At 37.4% G+C, this 20,647-nt stretch overlaps 2 protein-coding genes across 2 annotated transcripts in view; one reads left to right on the top strand and one right to left on the bottom strand.

Annotated features, from left to right (window-relative positions):
• The window catches only part of adam22 (ADAM metallopeptidase domain 22), an 80,135-nt gene that overhangs the window by 39,377 nt on the left and 20,111 nt on the right, over positions 1–20,647 (top strand). Inside the window, exons 7-20 of the mRNA XM_067448073.1 lie at positions 9,551–9,620; positions 9,794–9,864; positions 11,299–11,369; positions 11,484–11,559; positions 12,770–12,936; positions 13,022–13,106; positions 13,202–13,286; positions 13,411–13,462; positions 18,003–18,102; positions 19,003–19,074; positions 19,157–19,249; positions 19,345–19,425; positions 20,303–20,353; positions 20,439–20,502. Coding sequence (XP_067304174.1) covers positions 9,551–9,620; positions 9,794–9,864; positions 11,299–11,369; positions 11,484–11,559; positions 12,770–12,936; positions 13,022–13,106; positions 13,202–13,286; positions 13,411–13,462; positions 18,003–18,102; positions 19,003–19,074; positions 19,157–19,249; positions 19,345–19,425; positions 20,303–20,353; positions 20,439–20,502 — 1,138 coding nt within the window. The remainder of the gene's footprint in view (positions 1–9,550; positions 9,621–9,793; positions 9,865–11,298; positions 11,370–11,483; positions 11,560–12,769; positions 12,937–13,021; positions 13,107–13,201; positions 13,287–13,410; positions 13,463–18,002; positions 18,103–19,002; positions 19,075–19,156; positions 19,250–19,344; positions 19,426–20,302; positions 20,354–20,438; positions 20,503–20,647) is intronic.
• Positions 3,680–8,953, bottom strand: cldn12 (claudin 12). Its single transcript, XM_067448072.1, has 3 exons — positions 8,778–8,953; positions 7,859–8,161; positions 3,680–5,626 (listed from the first exon to the last, which is right to left on the bottom strand). Exons 2-3 carry the CDS (start codon positions 8,133–8,135, stop codon positions 4,884–4,886), a joined length of 1,020 nt encoding a protein of 339 aa, XP_067304173.1. The 5' UTR covers positions 8,136–8,161; positions 8,778–8,953; the 3' UTR covers positions 3,680–4,883.

The raw sequence follows: 20,647 nt of genomic DNA, 5'->3' as shown, positions 1-20,647 counted from the left end.
TAATATACACACACAATGTAGTGTAATACTACAAAAAAGTTATAATAATAACTTAGTAAAAGATTCCAGATGGCCAGACACAGACAGTGTTTCATCTTTTATAAATCGGTAAAATATTAATGTCTGTAGCGCTGTGACCATAGAGACTGTTGTGTAGACTGTAAGTATTAAAAATGTTTCACTTTTTTAAATGTTTGATGTTTAATATGAAAAAATAGCGCTCATAAACAGCCGTCGATGGCATTCTCAAGTGAAACAAGTTGAGGCTTGGACCCAGAAACGGCGTTCCTTACGTCACGACTTAACAAGCGGATATCACTGGTTTGCTGTATTTTTTTATTTAAAAAAATTAGAATCCTAACTGAACAGCATATAGTGTATATATTATTATATTTATATTTATATTTTATAGTTATAATTAATTATAAAAACGTAACAGTAATTTAATGCTGGTTAATGTTAAGTAGTAATGTTAAGTCCTGGCCAAATTTGCCCATTGGCCTCTGTCCATCATGGCCTCCTAATCATCCCCCTCTCCTGATTGGCTTAATCACACTGTCTCCTCTCCACCAATTAGCCGGCATGTGGTGAGTGCCCTGGCGCAATATGGCTGCCGTCGCATCATCAAGGTGGATGCTACACATTGGTGGAGGTTGAGGAGATTCCCCCCTTCTAAATGTAGAGCGCTTTGGGGACCCAGAAAAAGTGCTATATAAATGTAACAAATTAAAACATAAAGACAAAATAAAAAAATAAAATAGTATATTAAAAAAGAAGGACTTTTGGGATATATTGAGTTGACCTGAACCTCCACATCCCAAATTTATTGCACTTTTTTGTAATGCCATCTTGTTCTCTGGATACACAATTTTAATATTTGTAATTATAAAATAAATATCAAATATGGATATTTGCCATAAATTCAAAGACTAATTCAAGGTTCACATCTGATTATGTGTCAGTGTGTGTTGGAGAGACATCTCTTATTTCCCTTCCCACGTCTTTCGTTTTTTCTATCTTATGCTTTCCGGACAGTCAGGATGATAATGTTGGGGGTGGGAGATGGTCTCTGGAACGCCCCGGCAGCCACCCCACCCCCTCGACATCCTTAACACACTTTCCAAAAAAAGAAAGAAAGTGTGCCATCCCCCAACCTGCTTTCTATTCATGATCTAGTCCCCAAGAGAACACACACACACCCTCCTCTGCTCCAATACAGAAAACCCCATCTTATTTTAAGCCAATACATCTGATAGGCCATCTGCGTTATACAGCTAATCCTTCACAAAGTGCCGCCTCTCATATGTGAGTGTACGGGGGGTGGAGAGGAATAGCCTCCCTAAAAACGAGGTCTGTGTCTCCCTCGTCTTTCTTATCTAGCGCACAGATATTCCCCATTGCCAGCAAGTGAAAGTGTGCAGGATTTGTGGTGTTCCTGTAGCTCAGCTGGCAGAGCATGGCGTTAGCAACGACAAGGTCAGGGACTTATTTCCCAGTTAAAGCATGCCTGATAATATGTACCTTGAATGCACTGCAAGTCACTATGGATAGACGTGTCTGCCGAATGCAGTGATATAATTGTTAAATATTGGAGTTGTCTGACATTGGATGTCAGCTTTTGTTTCATGTCTCGAGACTGGCTCTGTTCCAAAAGCTATTGAGTCTTGCTAACTTTCCATAGCAGCATCCTGAATTAAATGAAACCTCATAAGCGACTGATAAAAGGTTTTCAAGATTTTCAGAGGCAAAAAAGATCCATTATTTTATCAATAGTTTAGCTATGTACAGCTCACACAGAAGTCACTTTCAAACAGATCAGCTTTCTGATGGTCGTTGCAAATTCAAATTCTGTGTGGGTACATTTTCCACCCTCCTGTGAAAATCCCTAATACATGGATTCCTGTTGAAATGAGTGGATTATTCCCTCAACTCGGCAAACAACAGTAAATGTGACTTAACCTTGTGTGTTAAAAAAAGTAAAAAAAAGTTACACATAGGTCCATAGAGGACAAAAATGTCATAAAAATGTTAAGCTTGAGAGCAAAAAAAAGCACTGGCGCACACAGTGGTTGGATGTGTGATTTGCAGTAGTTTTTTTCTCTCCAATATATAACAAGCACACACAATTTTTGTTTTATTGCATAATTTATCTAGCCTGACGGGGTCATACTCAATTCTAGTCAGAATATGAGTCTGAAACTGCTCCATTGGGCTGTGATTATGGGGCGTTTCAACCGAACCAGAAAAAGACATCAATTGGACAGACCCACAACCAATCAGAGCAACAAAGCGACGCATTGTAAAATGTCAACAGAGTTCAACTGCACTGTGTTGCCCATGGTGTTGCCAAGTCCACGTTTTTTTCCCCCCGCGCGTTGTTTTCTATGTCCGCGGGTTGAAGCGACTATTATGTGATATATAGACCCATGAGTGTGAATTTTAGCAGGCAACCTTGCCAAAATAACACACATTTTTCCCCCGGAGAACCCCCCCGAGAAGCTATTGTTTAGGGCTAGTAGTTGGCGGGTTTTGTTGTAAAAACTTGGCAACCCTGTCTGCACGCGGGCTGGTATCAGGCTGGAATACGCGATCTTTGCCAGTGTTGTAAAAAAATAACATAATTTAATGATACACAGAGTACTTACCCAACATAATTTCTGAGAGAAATTGTGAAGGTGAATGCATATACAAGCAAGCTCTCCGTTTAGGATTCAAACAAATATAATCCAAGCCCCTTTGATGGCGTGCATGACTACGTTACTGTTGATCATCTGTCCATCATCGTCTAAAGCCCACCCTGATGATTTCATTGGTCCGAACAGTTTCTGTTCGGAGATAATTACTCCTCTATGGAGCAAGGCCAGACCGAACTGCCCGACCTAAAAATTTTGTAGGCTATAATTTATCCAATCAGCTTTTTAACATAAGGAAGCAGAAAACAGGATTAAAGTGAGTATTTGCTTTATAGGGAAAAACCATGTAAATGATTACACTTCATGGTTGCATTTGTGTGTCTCTTTCTTGTTTTTGATAGTGGTATATTGTCAGTGTGTTTGTATGCTTTCTTAAATGATAATGTTTTTTTTCTTTTGGACATTCCATTCTGTACCAAGAAAATGGCACCATATGATAAACAGTAAAAATTTGAATCATGATGCCTTTCCAACAGTCTGAAAGCCTATTAACAAAGATTGTATTTTATAGTTAAATGGCCTTTATTAAATGGATTAAATATTGCCGTTTTAATGGGGATATTTTTGTCCAGAAGGTCCTAAGAGGATCTTTTTTGTAGTGCAAAATAGATTTTTTTTAAAGGAAATGGAGTGAAGTAGTAAAATTCCAATATAAATAAACACCTGTGCCAAAATGTATGCAAGTATAAAAAAAATAAATGTAGAAGACAAACATGTCCATAAGGTCACACAAGGGTTAAAACCATTTGTAGATTTATAGGAATAGTGCTTAAAATAAATATTTTAAACAAGATAGGTCAAAAGTAATCTAAACGTAGTCAGAATAAATTACCTAAAATTAGTAAACTAGATTACATTAACTACAGTTTTCATGATGTAATTTTGTAATTAGTAACAGACTAAATTTTGCAAGTAACCTGCTCAGCAAGTATGTTTACTCAAGCAAAGCAATTCTATCATGCTTCTCAGCATATCACAGGAGAACATTTCATTCAATAAATTGCACTTTAATAAAAAAAAAGAGCATTCAAGACATTAGTAGTCCATTCACTAGGTAAAAAAATTACAATTTTGCAACAGAGCTTTGCAGAAAAAGGCAAACTTGAAACAGATGTGCAATATTCCATAGGCAATGCAAGACAAACTAGTTGTTTTTAAGACATTTGTGTTTTTCTCTCATTTAAGCAATGGAATATGTGACTATGTAAAGATAAACGAACATTAGAGCTTTCAATATTCAAATGCTTTCAATAACATTGCGATGACTTCTCTGGTCCTTTAAAAGGCAACAACAAAAACACCTTCCCTAAAAACAAGAGACTGGAATGTAATGCATTGTTTCATTAAAGGTTTGTTGCTCATTTAAACTACAAGTTCATTTTCTAAAACCTGCACCAGAACTCTTCTTCAATGTATAAAAAGACACAAAAACAGATCCTATAATGTAAGTGTTCATTTTGACCATTTTAAAACTAAAAACGGAACAGAAATTAAGACACATTTCTATCAATTTCAAACAGTTATAATAAACACGCCTTTTTTATCCTTCACATATTATATCCACAAAGTAAAAAAACTAAACATGATGTTTAGGTATTAGAATTTAGAACAATAAAGCAACGCCGTCTTCCCTCAACAGAAAATGTGAAACTTCATGGCACTGACACATTAATACAAGCCACAGAGATGAGTGCAAGTCAGTGTAGGTTGCATCTCTTTCTAATAATTAATCACATTTAGACATTAGTAGACAGGTTAATACAGTGCTTAACATTGAGAATAAGTTCAGTGTAAGTATTGAGGTTTAAAAGCATCATAAAAACATTAGTCTTAAAACGAGCAAAATTAATTTCTGTGAAAATCATACGTAAACCTATCACACTAAATTGAATGCAACATACTCAGTGAAATTATGAACAGTTTACACAGAAATCAGTTTTGCTTGTGTTTTTTGAAAAAAGCACATTAAGAAAGTGATTCACAACTTCCTATTTTCACTTGTGCCATTGCTTTCATGACAATTTTTCACTTTTTTGTGCCATTTTCAGTGCTATAACTAAGAGGCACCTGCTACACAAACTGAATAAAAGTGTTTCTTTCAATTTGACCATTTTGTTCACTAAATATTAAATAGAAAAACAATAACAGGTTGACCTCTTTGATTTAAAACAACTGTGATCATCCCAAGTGTCAGTCTGTAAGGACAGGGATGTCAATCTCAATGCCTGACATACGGGACCGTGTGGAATAGCGTTGCCCGGCATACCTCTGTGAGGGGGCGTAGCTTTGTGAGGGGGCATATCCCTGAGAAGGTGCATAGCTTTGAGAGGGGGCGTAACTATATGCTTGTGAGGCTCCGACTTCTGAGCCATAACCGTCAGGCATAGCCATCTGTTGCATATAGATGTGGGGCGGCATAGGCTGTGCAGGTTGATGGTACCCCTGTGCTGGGACAAAAGCGGGGGCATCCAGAACAGCCGGAGGGAAGTACTGGGGGGCGTATGCCATTGGAGAAGGCAAGCCGTTGGTCATGAGGGGCTGTGCGGAAGGGCTGTTGGTCATTATGGGCACTTCAGGGAGAGGTAACCAGAAGGGTGAAGGCAGTTTTTTACACATACAATACCACATGAACATCAGCAGAGCAGCTAAGATCAGACCACCAGCACTGCCAATGGCCACATACACCCCAAACTCAACGGCAAACAGATTTTCGTAGCGCTCGTTAAGGTCACGTGTGTGGAACAGGAACCAGACCGAGGGTGGCATGGCGATGGCCCCACCTATAAACAGAAGCATCCCAGCCACTAGATGACATCCTGAGCTGTTGACCAAGCAGCGCGAGTTCTTGATATCATCAGGGGTTTTGGAGCAGCAAGCGGTTTTACACATGCCAGTGAGACAGAGCAGGATAGCCAAGCTGGAAAACAGCAGACCTGTGCAGAGAAGAGGTGTACGTCAACATTTAAGAATAAACTTAGGGCGATATGATTTCCGCAATACAGAAAATGTGGAAGTATGTGTAGAATACGGTCATATAATTTGCAGGAATTTGGCAAAATTTGTCATGCTGTACACTTAGTCAAATAGTGATATGTCTGTGAATATTAAACCAAACAAAGGCTTATTTAAAAATGAGGTCTGCATGTGAATGTGCAAAACTGCAGTTTTGTCTACTTCACACTTTGAAGCATGCGTGGCAGAGTGCTCCATAGTCTGGCATATCACTATTTGAGGACATAAACACCTTTATCTCCAGAGCTACTCTGAGAGTCACTGCACCTGTTTTTCACCATTGCATTTGATAAATCTACTCACACACTTAATCTCAAAGGTCTTAAATTCAGTCCACCAAAATAAATTAACTTTGAGAAAAGCTAAACTGTGACAAAAATATATTACTTTTGTACAACAGAATGTACTTAATATTAATGGTTTAAACTAAATTTAAGGAATATCTACATTTTTCATCCATGTTCTTATATAAACAGTAAACTTGTTGTGCAGCAACAGTTTGCCACAATAATTTATTTGTTCAAATTTAATTCTCATTTTAAAAGATTAATTATGCAATCATGTGATGATCTAGCCTGACAAGCCAGACCCACATCAAGATGTTTGGTCTGGAAACTCATCATTAACAGGGCTCAATCCAAGGGGCGGGATAAACGGTTGTCTTTCAAACTCCCTCTGCACACGATAGGATAGCGCTACACCAACCAGAGCAAGGAAGGTGAAGCAGAGCTCTTTGACAAATTAAACTTTCGCCGTATCCGGTCGGCAAAACTCTGAACACATCTTCCCTTTTTAAGAATGACTTCAGTGCCGTTCATTGTTCTTTTCTCAGAGAAAAGCTTAACTTCAAGTCTTCCAGTTACGGTCAAAGCTGATTCGAAAGACCGCCGTTCAGCAGTTTCTGTGTTTACTAGAAGCCCGCAAGCACAACTCGGCCATCATTATGTTAAGCCCCGCCCACGGACTCTATACATGATGTGATTGGCCCGACCAGAGTTTGGCTTTTACAGCTCAGAAGTGTATTGAGAGTTGCTAGACGACACTCACAGCAGATTAGATTTGCTGCCGCTAGGGTGCGTCTAGGGTGGCAATTTATTCATGTCTGTGTCAGACTCTTATGCTATTGACGCAGTGTAAACAGCACTTACTAGTTCTACGGAAGACCAGCGGTTCACCATTGGCTTGCTCCTGTGGCAGCCAATGATGTGTTCTTGTTCTGACAAAGAACTTGGAAAAGCTGCACTGTTTAAACTACATCAGCAGCTTTGGAAAATTACACAGACAATAATTTTTATTTTATTTTTGGGCTATTTTAACAATGTCTTTCCTACCTTTCTGGGCCTTGAATGCGGTAATTAAAATGCTGTCTATGGAAGGGTCAGAGAGCTCTCGGATTTCATAAAACATATCTTAATCTGTGTTCTGAAGATGAACGAAGGTGAGTAATTAATGTCTGAATTTAAATTTTTGATTGAACTATTCCTTTAAAATGCTAATAAAATTTAATTTCATATTAATATTGTTTTATGAATTACAATTATTAGACAGTCTTCTTGATTTTTACTAATTAAACCATTAAAACGGATAACACATCACATAACCTGACAAGCAAGGCCACTGAACATATATGGTAGCCTAGAAATCTAGACGCAGCCTAGCCGCAGCAAATCTAATCTGCCGCGAGTGTTGTCTAGCAACTCTCAATAGACTTCTGAGCTGTAAATGCCAAACTCTGGTCGGGCCAATCACATCATGTATAGAGTTGGTGGGCGGGGATTAACATAATGACGGTCGAGTTGCGCTTGCTTGCTTCTAGTAAACACAGAAACTGCCGAACGGCAGCCTTTTAAAATCAGCTTTGACCGCGACTCTGGAAGACTTAGAGTTAAGCTTTTCTCTGAGAAAAGAACAATGAACGGCACTGAAGTCATTCTTAAGAAAGGAAGATGTGTTGTGAGTTTTGCCGACTGGATACGGCGAAAGTTTAATCTTTCAACTAACTCTGCTTCCAATTGCATGCACGCCATGCAGAGGGAGTTTGAAAGACAACCGTTTATCCTGCCAGTCGGATTGAGCCCTGTCAATGGTGAGTTTCCAGACCAAACATCTTAATGTGAGTCTGGCTTGTCAGGCTACATATCTGGAGCACCTACCAGTAGGTAAACAGAACTGTAGCAGTCTGAGGTCCAACTGATCGACTTTAGAGTACCAGTCAGCATCAAAGTAATAGCAACCCGAAGAACCATCTTGCTGCACACACTTGGTCCACAGGCCATCGTACACGGTCACATTTTTGGCATTGCGGTTGAAGGTAAGCAGGTGTGTGGTTCTCCACTGAGGAATGAGCGTAGCAACGGTCAACCCGCCCACCGACAGTATCGCGACGATGAAGGCGAAGGCATTGGTGGCATGAATATCACGACAAGACATGGCTGAAGACAGGGAAAACTGGAATCCTTGGGGGAAAGAGACAAGAAAGGACATTTTTGATCAAGAAGAATGAAGAGGAAAAGTTACATTTTTTGAGTCATGCAAAAGTCTGCTTACAAATTTAAAAAGTTTGTATTGGCTACCAGTGCATATGAAAGTGTAACATTACTGGAAATCTTAATAGTCCCTCCCTCACAGCCATACAGTAAAGATGAGTAAAATATTAAGTAATGATTGCATTGCTTAGATATGCTGTGTTAAGTACGAGTGTGTAGATAAGTGTAGGTTTATGCAGACTACAACAAATGTATCTGTGTTTATGTACAATAGACGTGTTGCGTATACAGATAGTAAATGTATGTCATTACAACAATAGATGTCAGACAATCGCATCTCTGTTAGGAGTTTCTTTATAACAAGCGATATTTCTTGAATTAAAGATATTTTATACGATATTTCGCGGGTCAGCATTTTAGTTAACGGTTTGTTTTGATTCCATATGTGGTTTGGTTATGATTTATTCAAGAGTATATTCGAGCGCTAACAAGCTAATTTGAGCTAACTGCTAATTTTACAATACAACCTGTTGCGCTTTAATTTCGTCCTAGTGAGGCTGCCAGGACCAGTATATCACACACATACCTGATTAACAGTGAATTTTAAATGACTCTTTTGGTGGTATACCGGTCATTTTCTCACACAATCGGCGATCCTCTGCCCGGTACCGTCGTGTTGTATTATGTTGTGTTGTGTTTGTTTGAGGAATCTCCAGGAGCGCGCAGAACAACTTACTGGGCGGGTGCGGCATGACGTGACGTGCGCGCTCACATGCTTCGTTTATAAACTAGTGTAGCGAACATGAACCACTAAAGGTGGATAAATATTGGCAATTAACTGTGTGCGACTGCCAATCACACAGTGGCTTTTTTTAAAAAAGAAAACTTTATTGGTGTTTTCAACGACGGAAACAGTATGGAGTTTTTCCCCCCTAAAAACACATTTTATTGTGGCACCTCCAAAAAAGGGTATAGTCAAAAGGTTTATCTTCCACTTCGTTTGTATTTACTGCACGTTATTTTAGAAATTTCTGTGCAATAAACTAGCTGTCACACTTCGCAGGGTGGTTATATGCCTGGTTTTATTTCATTTTGTGTAAACAATGTCTTGGCTACAAAATATATGTTGGGTAAAATGTAACACAACATATTACAAATATTGATTTGGCCAGCAAACAATGTAATTAATACAATTAGAAAACATGTGACAACTTGCCCCAATGAAAATGTAACTTGCTTTATTAAATGCACTGTCTATCTCTTTCGTGTAGCCTACAGATTGAGCACTGTATCTCATCAAATTCACTAAGTGTTATGTGGGAGTATTTGACACGTAACCATTTCATTTCCTCTCTGTAGGAGGAGGATCATGTGCACATGATTTATCAGTCTCATGGTTTGGACACCCCAGAGGACTTCATTTCTCCAGGTATGTACCATAATCTTTTACAGGTTTAAACCATATATATATATACAGTATAGCATGTATACACACTATAAATCAGAGTCCATGGGGGACAAGTGGTAAAGAAGAATTAGATAGTTTTGTTTAGACACACTCTGTGTTCAACTGTCAATACTCATAGTTAATGTTCGTTTAAGTTCATCTGGCAGAGTCACCATTCCAGAACCCTCCACTGTTCAGTGCCGCCCACAGGAGGAAAAAGAGACAGGTTTGTATACTGTGTTCAAAACCCTGGTGGTACATTGTGCATGTCTGATTATTCATTGAAGGGTTAGTTCATCCAAAAATGAAATTGATGTCATTAATGACTCACCCTAATGTCGTTCCACACCCGTAAGACCTCCGTTCATCTTCAGAACACAGTTTAAGATATTTTATATTTTCAGTCTGAGAGCGTATGCAAGTGTATACACACTATACTGTCCATGTCCAGAAAGGGAATAAAAACATCATCAAAGTAGTCCATATGTGACATCAGTTAGTTAATTAGAATCTCTTGAAGCATCGAATCATGAATCAATACGCTGATTCATAACCGGTTGAATGTTTATTTGAGGATTGAACACAAACAGGGAAGAGAAGACAATGCTGAATAAAGTCGTAGCTTTTGTTTTGTTTGGACCAAATTAGTTTGGAAATTATTTTCGATGCTTCAAGAGAATGATGTTGATGTTTTTTATTACCTTTCTGGACATGGACAGTATAGTGTGATTACACTTGCATACGCTCTCTGACTAAATGTAAAATATCTTAAACTGTGTTCATCTTACGGGTGTGGAACGATATTAGGGTGAGTCATTAATGACATAAATTTAACTTTTGGGTGAACTAACCCTTTAAGATTTGACTATCTGATGTGATTTCATTGCTTTTGTAAGTTCTGCTCTCTCTCTCTCTCTCTCTCTCTCTCTCTCTCTCTCTCTCTCTCTCTCTCTCTCTCTCTCTCTCTCTCTCTCTCTCTCTCTCTCTCTCTCTCTCTCTCTCTCACTCTCTCTCTCTCTCTCTCTCTCTTTTCTTCTGTGTCTATCTTTCTCTCATCATCTCTCCTCCGCTCATGTTGTATTTAGCGGTGGACTCTTTATGGAACTAATGTATAGATCAGAGTTTTCTCTGCAGTAAGCATGTTTTGCACGCTGCAGGGTGATATGAAACATGTTTGTCATAGGTTTGTGTGTCAAGAACGGTTCTAATTCAGAATAGGTTCCTTTTGTAAATAATGTATTTAATTTAGTTTATTCTGCATTCTTCTAATTATGCTGATGGAACACTATAACAGAATATAAATAAAATTGCAGTATGTGCATCAGTGCCACGTAAAATTTAGCTGATGTCATGCCAGTATTGGTGCATGTAAAAAAAAGGGGGGGGGGGGGGGGGGATTAAAAGTTATTTTTGAATTATTTTGCTTTAAGATTTCATAATAGGCTGCTGATAGTATTGAATGCATTGACAATTTACTTTCTACACTTTTTAATTGTTTTAAAATAATTTTCTTAAAGAATCAGGGAAACCAGATTCCGGAATCTGAATTGATTCTTGAATCATTCAATTCTTTACGATTTCATTCCTCGTCACTATCTCAAAATTCATCAGAGCCTTAAACTACAGGAAAATAATGCCCAATGTCAAATTTCTTCCACAGATATCACGGAATCCACGGAGTGTTGAAGATGAGACCAAATATATAGAGCTGATGGTCATAAATGACCATTTTTATGGTAAGATGAGTGACCTAACTATCTGGATGATCAAGTCCAGTGTTTTATGCAGTTTATCGTTGTTGTTTTTTCATTCATTATGGCTGTAATGCATTCACATTAATTTTCCCCAGTACAAAAAACATCGCCTTTCGGTTGGACAAACGAACAACTATGCCAAGTCTGTTGTCAATATGGCTGATCTGGTAAGTTGCTCAAATTATTTTAATTATGTATTGTTTTATGCCAGGGTTCAGACTACGCAATAGTCACTGTGTCAGGTTAGTGCTTTTTACTCCTAAATTCTTATGTCATGGACAAGTACAACTACACATTGCCACATTTAACAACTTGGGTGATGTCTTAGGATTTTAGGAAGGATTTTTCCTAGGTCATTAGGAAGGCGGAACTAATGAGTGACTTCCGAAACAAGAGTATAAATAAACAATGGCTACAGAAGCAGCGTACTCACTGGGGTTGCTTGAAACGCCTTCGTATCGTTCGCCAGTATTTATCTATTTCCTTCTGTCATGGTAGTTCCTAGAGGAAACGTCATGAAGGCAGGAGTACTGTGGCCACAGCCAAGGGTGGGTTTACTATTTTGTGGGCCCTAAGCAAAGTCAGGATGTGAAAATAATAGAAAATAAAAAACTTAATTAATTGGGCAATAGCACATAAAAATAGAAACCAATAGATGTTTCATTTAGATTTTTCAGCCACAAAATTGGCGAACCTATAGCATTGTATTTCTTCTCTTTAATTCTTCTCTTTAATGAGTTGCGTTTGGATATGTGTGCTTCATGGTTGTTTCTTTTTAATCATATTTTATTATTACCACCTGCTATAAATAATATTTAAAGGATTCATAAGTGTAGTTTACTGCTTTTGGTCATCAGGGGCCCCCAAAGCTCTGGGCCCTATGCATTTTTGTGCTTTGCATGGTGGTTAACACGCTACAGGCCATAGCTTTCCTCCATTGAATAATTCCACCTAGCAGCACCAATACCTTCGTATCTCCTTTGTTTCGCAATATTTGAAAGCTGTGTATGGAAAAGCCTCATCAGTTTCTCAAGACAAATAGAGCAGACTGCTGCTTGTTTGTCAGTCTGTCTGCCTTCGACAGTCCCATAAACATTCTCTCTCTCTCTCTCTCTCTCTCTCTCTTCTCTCTCTCTCTCTCTCTCTCTCTCTCTCTCTCTCTCTCTCTCTCTCTCTCTCTCTCTCTCTCTCTCTCTGTGAGAGGCATTTGGCTGCTTCAGCCTGTTGTTCAGTATGTCAAAATGAGCTCTAGAATGAACAACAAAGAAGAGCCATCATTCTACAGTCATCACTTGTGTCTTTTGTATTCTGAATTACATGGAAGAGGTGCAATTCTATTCACCTGTTGTTAATAAATACACTTTTTTGTATCTTCAGTACTTTAAAGAGCAACTCAACACTAGAATTGTCCTGGTTGCAATGGAAACGTGGGCATCAGACAACAGGTTTAACGTCAACGATGACCCCATGGTGACATTACGAGAGTTTATGAAGTACCGAAGAGACTTTATTAAAGAGAAGTGCGACTCCGTTCACCTTTTCTCGTGAGTTATAAAGAAAACACACACAGGCATGATTTTTATGATCAAGTGAAAGAGCATTTTTAATACATTTTCTGTCTGCATCCAGGGGCAACCGTTTCCATAGCAACTGGGGAGGAGCTTCATACATGGGAGGAGTCTGCTCGCTCACTAAAGGAGGTGGAGTCAATGAGGTTTGTGGTTATGGAAGATGCTTTTAAGTAATGAAAATGAATCTGTTTGTCAGTGTCAAAGGCTTATATTTGGGTGTTTTTTTCTGATTTGTTAGTATGGAAAGGAAATGGCCATAACTCTCGCTCAGTCACTGGGACAAAATATCGGCATCTTTTCTGATAAGAAACGCATTTTAAACGGTGAGTGTTCCCATTTCTTATTCTAACTATTATCTTTTTCATGTTTGTACTTTGGCAGTGAACACAGGAGTCCTCACACATACAGACTCATAGTTTGTCACTGTAATCCGTCTTTCCCACACAGGGGAGTGCAAGTGTGAAGATAAATGGTCTGGCTGCATAATGGATGATGTTGGGTAAGTTTCTAATAAAGCAGATTTCCCAGATCTCCTAACACACACATAACTCACTTAAGTTTTGAGACCCTATTGGAAATGCATATTAGTCTTACTAAAACAGCCTGTCATGCTTTGTGCTGAGTCTGTGTTCCTATGTTTAGTTGCTTTAATAACGTTACATTAAATGTAGTCAAAGTAACAGTGTTTGCAATTTGTGCCACTCACTGATCCATAACGCTTTCTGTCACGTCAGATGTTGTTAACTGGCAGCTAGTGAGAAACTGAGACAGACTTAAACGCTATTTCTCATGAAAGTCCACTAGGTGGCAGTAAATAATTTGGCATCTCAATTCATCCGTCTTGGCATATTCATATCTGTGTGCTGTTTTCATTTTCACGGGAACCTGACAGACTGTTGATGGGTGGGCAGATTAGCATTAGAATCTGTGTGGGTGAATCTCACAAAACCTTCCACAAAATATGCAATTCTTATTACTGTAATGCAAAAAATAACCTCATTCTTATTCTATATATAATACAGTTAAACCATAATTTATTCAGACACCTTGAACATTTTCTCACATTATCACAGTTTATTCACTTTAGTTTAGAAAAAGGTAATAAAACATGACAAGAACTCAGTGTTAAACTGTCAGAACAAATTAATCTTGATAATGTCAGATAACTTTGATAGAAAGGTATGTAATTGATTACAATCAACCAATTAGCTGTCAGATGTTAAATTAAAGCTCACAATTAGATAATACCAATTTTGGTCAAGCAATGCTTCATTTTGTTCCATCTGTGGTGTAAAAGGTCACATTAGCGACTAAAGAAAAAACACTTTAGCAAAACATGGTCAGGTCAAAGTGTCTGAATAATTTTGATCCCAAATTTGTATACGTTTTACTGGTACCCCACTGTATGAAGAATCTTTGGGTATAATATATCACAGTTTATTTTACTATCCTCTCTTACATACATGAACTGTAGTGTCCTGCACCCCCTAAAAAAGTCAAATATAAGCTGTTATTGTTGTTGTTTGATATTGGGGTAAAATAAGATGTTTTTGTGAGACTGACCTATGAACTCCTTTGTAAAATTACAACACAATATCCTCAAAACTTCATGAGAAAGTGTTATTGATCATTTTAGTCCAATTTTCTATTTTTGGCTCTCCACTGTAAACATTTAACATCTAGACATTGACATTTCACTGTTCATGATTCAAATTCATCCTGGCTCTTTTTAAGTAATCTTAATCTTCACAAACAGTGTTTGTCAGTGTCAAAGTAAAAAATATAATGAACAGAGTAGCAAAGCACACTGGTAATTATTATTTATGCCTAAAACGGTCAGAAATGTTCACAGTGGCCAGAATGCAGTGATGTGAGGTGATCAGATACGTGTTGATGTGATAGGTGTTTGTTCATGTCACAGTGTGCGTCTGTGTGTGTTGGTTTGTCCTTATCCATGTGTTTTAATACCTTTTGCGTTTCCCCTTGTTCCCGAATGGGACAGCAGGTGAGCAGACGCTTGGCTGTGTCATGCTACTCGCTCGTGTCCTGTCGACCAGTCAGCTGCTGAGTCACTTCAGCCTCGCCCCTCACTCCATCTAATAGCATTATGGCCTTAATTGTATTCAGTAAAGAGTGCAGTATGGTGGAAGTGCATTATGTTGGAACATTCTGCAGTTTCCTGTGCGCTCTCTTAAAGTTTTTCACTGGTTTTTAATTCGACCGACAGCTCATAGTGGGACATGTTTCGTTAAGAGGGGATTTTGGGGCTCCTCTCATTTTAAAGGGGTCATATCATGCATTTTTAGTCTTTTATTTTATTCCTGATAATATAAGCTAAGGTCTTTTAGTATTTTCCACCCCCTCTCTGCCCCCTAAACATTTTTCATAGTTCATCATAGTTTGAACTAGCCAATTATTAACTAAAATCCTTTTTGCAAAAACAACCACAACAAAAAACAATCCATGCCAAAATCAACACCCAGTTGGCATCGTGTGGTTATAGCCATGAAAATTTCACAAGTAGCTGTTTTTGCAGCATAGTTTAACAAATGTTCTTTTTAAAATGTGGAGGAGGTGTTTAAAAATATAGTATGTAACTAATTTTCCGTGATATAACCCCTTTAAACAGTTTAAAACAGTTCATTCACACTCAGAACAGAACAATCATGATTTCACGCTAATGCCAAATGTCATAAAGCCTGCGTGAGACACACACAATCTACCTCCCAACACAAACTCTTTTATAATACAATCAGATAATCAGAATTATTGTGACGAATGTGACTGACATATATGTATATGTAATGGCTTACTGACAGGACGTTAGCTGAAATTCAAACCAGCACTCAGTGTGTGTTCACCCTCCGTCTTGCTGTGTGCTTAGCTTCTCAAATAAGACTTCTTCTCTTCACAAGTCATGTTTCTGAAACACTTTTATTAGTCATTAACAGTTTTTTTTTTAATCAATGCAAACATTTCCACAACTCATTTGGGCCTTCAAACTTGTATATTATATGTAGAATTTCATAAACTGAGAGAAAAAGTGTTGTAATCACCACACCAAGCTAAGCCCTTTCTCACTATCAGGAGAATATAGGACTATTGAGACAAAAAGTCCAAACTTCTGAGTATGAGAAAGTCCTCTGGTTCCAACATGCACATACAGTTGTAGTTGGGTTGTTTTTGATATATACATACATCCATAATTTCCTGAAAGCTACAGCACACTCTCACGGCTCATGTTATTAACACCAGTATCAATGGCCTTTCAGACAGACACACTTATCTGTCTCTCCATTGATAGATGATTTGAGGAGTTTTACTTTCTGTTCAGCCTGCATGTCCGATCTGATCCACTAACTCCAGTGTTAATGTGGCAGGATGTTTTGTGTTCTCTGTTTTCCCCCTTTAAGTTTGTCTTCCTGATGTTTACAATCCTGTGAAAATGTCTGCAATACTATAAAATTAATTACCAATGTTCAAGCAGGTAAGACAAGGTGCCCTGATATTCCAGGAACACACTCAGCGTCTGGTAAAAGAAGAGTAACCACTCGTGCAAGGCATAATGTGAGATATGCACTTATTGATTTGCAGCCTGCGGTTAAAGCTTCCTGAAACTGCATTGTTGCAGATTATTACAGATTGGAGTAGTGCTTACTGCTTCGGAATAATCTCTGCAGGATATTGAGGGCAGCGTCCCGACTGATATAGGCTAAGCAGCATTCAGCGTTCTCCTGATATTTTATGATTTGTCCATACTGCCACAGCTCTAGGTTTACATGTGGAAGAATGGTGATTTACCTTAAAGGGAGGGTGTTGTGGATGGATAGATCAAAGAATGAGGAAGCAAAAGCTATGAAAGTGTCATCAGAGGATTTGCCTAAAAAAAGAGTGATTTCGGTAATTTGGTTCAGAGTTCGCAAACTGGAAGGAACTGCAGGGGGTTTTGTGGGTTGATTTAAAAGATTACAATTAATCAAATCATAAATTTTTAGATAGTTATGAATAATTTTTTTTTTAAATAAAAGTTATGAAAATTAAAGGATTAAATATATTTTTAACCTGCATGTAGTACTGTGACCATTAACCAACATCAGAGAACCGTAAACATGCCAATGTGTTAAATTATTGAAATATTGGGGGACTTCAAGTTAATATTTAGTTCAGTCTTCAGTGGTTTGGCTGACAGCATTTTTTGGGAATCCTGGTTTAGAGCTAGATTTGACAATTATCAACTGTTATTTATATATAAAGCAATACACAGCACGTCCGTCATATTCAAAATCCAAGATCTCCCTGTTAACGGGAATTGAAAGGTTCATCCATTTTCACCCTGGTTGCTGTGGACCTTGTGTTTTGTATGGTGTGTTTTGTCGTTCTTTGTGTCTGAGTCCTGCCCTCTACTGGTGTGACTGAATCAGTAAATAGCCACTTACCAGACTGAGGTTCACATTCAGTGTGACCAGTTCACATTAAACCCATTTTCTATCCCAAGACCATTGTTTTTAGAAGTAATATGCCCCATTAGAACTTTTTCACAACAGCGACCACGTTTACATTAACATTTTGATTTTGTCTCATGTAAACGTGATTTAACTTGATTGCCATAAACCAACCTGAATAATGCAGCTGGCATTTCCTTGTAATAATCAGAAATGCTATACTTTTTATTTGGGATTGGAATATCCACTTGTTCATTTACATCTACACTTGCATCTAAAAACAAATCCTCTACTGGTAAGCACAAATTTCCATAAGTGAGCAGTAAGAAAATAATCTGCTTGTCAGTTTATTTTGATTATAATAAACACATGTATTGCAAATGTGAGTTATTTTTTAAAAAGTGTTAGAATACATTAATTGGAAAATTATGTGCATGTAAACGTGGTTTGTGAGTTAAGAATTATAGCTTTCAGTCTAAGCTCAATGTGATTTTTGTAGTTTTACAAACACTAATTTTTATAGCCTGTTTCAGTTGTTGTGTGAATCAAAGAAAATTAGGCATTATGACTCTAGTGCTTTGTGGTTCTTTGTAACAGCTTCTACTTACCTGAGAGATTTTCTGACTGTAACGTGGAAGAGTTTCATGATTTCCTGAACAGTGGAGGTGGTGCATGTCTCTTCAACAAACCTTCAAAGGTAAACCCATTCAGTTCTGTGTGTTGATAGCATTTGCTTTCTTAGCACGTCACTAAACCCACACAGAATCTTCACCTACATAACTTCAAACAAAGTGCCACAAATTTCCACAGAATTGAAAAAACTCTTTCACAAAGTTTCATATGTACACTTACATTTAGGAATTTTAAAAAAAGTGCATTATACTGATCAAAAATTCTATTTCAAATATTTGCTGTTCTTTTAAACTTTATATTCAAAGAATATGAGGGGGAAATGGTTGTGGTTTCCACAAAAATATTAAACGGCACATTAAACTGTTTTCAACATTAATGATAATAATAAATATTTCTTGAGCACCAAATCATCATATTAGAATGATTTCTAAAGGATCATGTGACACTGGAGTAATTTAGCAGTGTCATCACAGCAATAAATTGCATTTTAAAATATATTAAAATAGAAAAGTTATTTTAAATTGCAATAATATTTAAATGTTTATTTTTTTACTGTAAAAAACGTATTGGCAAAATGTTAACATCTTATATGAAATATGTGATCTTGGGCCACAAAACCAGTCATATGTTTACGTTTTTGGAAATTGGGATTTATACAAAGTAATAAGATTTCCATTGATTATATATATTTAATTATTTGAAGAATTTTTTTTTTTTTTTAACTTAACATCCTAATGATTTTTGGCATAAAAGAAAAATTGAATTTTAACCTCATACAATGTATTGTTGGCTATTGCCACAAATATACCATGCAATTTATTTTGTGGTCCAGGGTCACATATGTATATGATATTATATGTATATGAAAGTAAGTAATATATATGAAATAATATTTGTGCAATAAATTAACAAATAAATGGGGCAAAATAACAGAGTTCTTTCTCTCTCTCTTTTGTTTCTGTAGCTCTTGGATCCTCCAGAGTGTGGAAATGGTTTTGTGGAGGCAGGAGAGGAGTGTGACTGTGGAAGCCCAGCCGTGAGTGATCTTACATCAACATCATGATCACAATAATCTGACACTGCTTATGTAATCAGTTTTTTTCCCTGCCTTTATGCAGGAGTGTGCTAGAGAAGGGGAGAACTGCTGCAAGAAATGTATGTTAATGCAGGGAGCTAAATGCAGTGATGGACTCTGTTGTAAAAACTGCCAGGTAGGCGCTGAGTTGTACAAGAAAAATCTGCAACCTTCTGTTTGTGTACATTTTTTTCAATTTATTTTTTAATGATCCTTGTGCTGTGTCTGTAGCTGGAGTTTATGGGTGTACTTTGTCGCGAAGCTGTCAATGATTGTGACATACCAGAAATGTGCACTGGGAACTCCAGCCAGGTGAGGGCACAACACATCCTACAGCAGAAGAATTAATGGACACAACATCATTTGGCAGTGTTTAAAATAAAATACTAGCATACTGCACAGTATATACTGAAAATTGTATACAATATTTTTTTAAGTATCTTTTTATGTGATCACTTATTTAAAAAAATAGTATGCCACATGTTGCATGCCTAATTTAGTGAGTCGTGTCCAGTTATCATCTTTTATAATTTTTTTTTAGTTTGCATATTAATCTTTTCAATCGTTTTAATGGTTTGGCAGTCAAGATATTACTTCTGGTTCAAACCTTAAATTGTGGCATACAAAATTCCAAGCAGTGTGCTCTTCTGTATATTGCACATTTCTGCAAATCTAGTAGGTCATTCTATGCGTACATAAAATTCACATATCCTATTGGTATATGGAAAATGCATAGGTGAACGGGATTTCACCAAGTATACCATGTTCCTGGATCAACATCTTTGTTGATCCTGGAACAACATTTCAATCAACCAAACATTTCAATCAATGTGAAGTTTAGGCTTACAACCGACTTACGACTATGTGCTTATATTTCAGTGTTATTCATTTCCCTCTGATTTTAGGGAGAAGTTATGGGCACGGTAAGGTTTAGGGGTAGGATAGGGTTAGGACAAAATTTTCGGACAGGAATGTGGTTCCAGGATCAACAAAATATGTCCTATTTGACAAAATCACTGTGACCAGTACTGCACATGGACTGCATAGTACATACTCCATTATAAACAGTTTATACACAGTAAATAGTATTTCAGTCAATATAAACAACTTTTACTTTTCTAGAGGATGAAGAATTTTGAATAGTATATGTTATATTTAAAGTGTAAAACTCAATTTTAATTTTTTACAGTGTCCCCCAAACCTGCACAAGATGGATGGGTACACATGTGAGAAAGACCAAGTGAGTTTTTAAATATGAAATATAGTGGCAATTTATTATTTTATATTATGTGATTTTTTATTGACTTCATTTGATCTCATTTCAGGGAAGATGTTTCAATGGCAGGTGCAAAACCAAGGACAGGCAGTGCAAGTACCTCTGGGGAGAGAGTGAGTGACAGTTACTTTAGAATTTTACATATATTTCAAGTACCAATTCTTTTTATAGTTTTAGATAACAATAATAAAACAGGTGAGTGTGTCATCACTTCCTGCTGTTTAAAATATGTTTTGTTGGTGGGTGGTGCTGGTGTGA

This window comes from Pseudorasbora parva, chromosome 7 (genome assembly GCF_024679245.1).
Source record: "Pseudorasbora parva isolate DD20220531a chromosome 7, ASM2467924v1, whole genome shotgun sequence".
Taxonomy (NCBI): domain Eukaryota; kingdom Metazoa; phylum Chordata; class Actinopteri; order Cypriniformes; family Gobionidae; genus Pseudorasbora; species Pseudorasbora parva.
This window is presented reverse-complemented; position numbering and strand designations above follow the sequence as displayed.

Bases quoted from the DNA above. Each gene is read 5' to 3' on its own strand.
- cldn12 (XM_067448072.1), bottom strand. From the start codon at position 8,135: ATGTCTTGTCGTGATATTCATGCCACCAATGCCTTCGCCTTCATCGTC. The intron at 5,627-7,858 runs GTAGGTGCTCCA...TTCTCTGCACAG, and splicing joins ACAGTTCTGTTTACCTACTG to GTCTGCTGTTTTCCAGCTTG.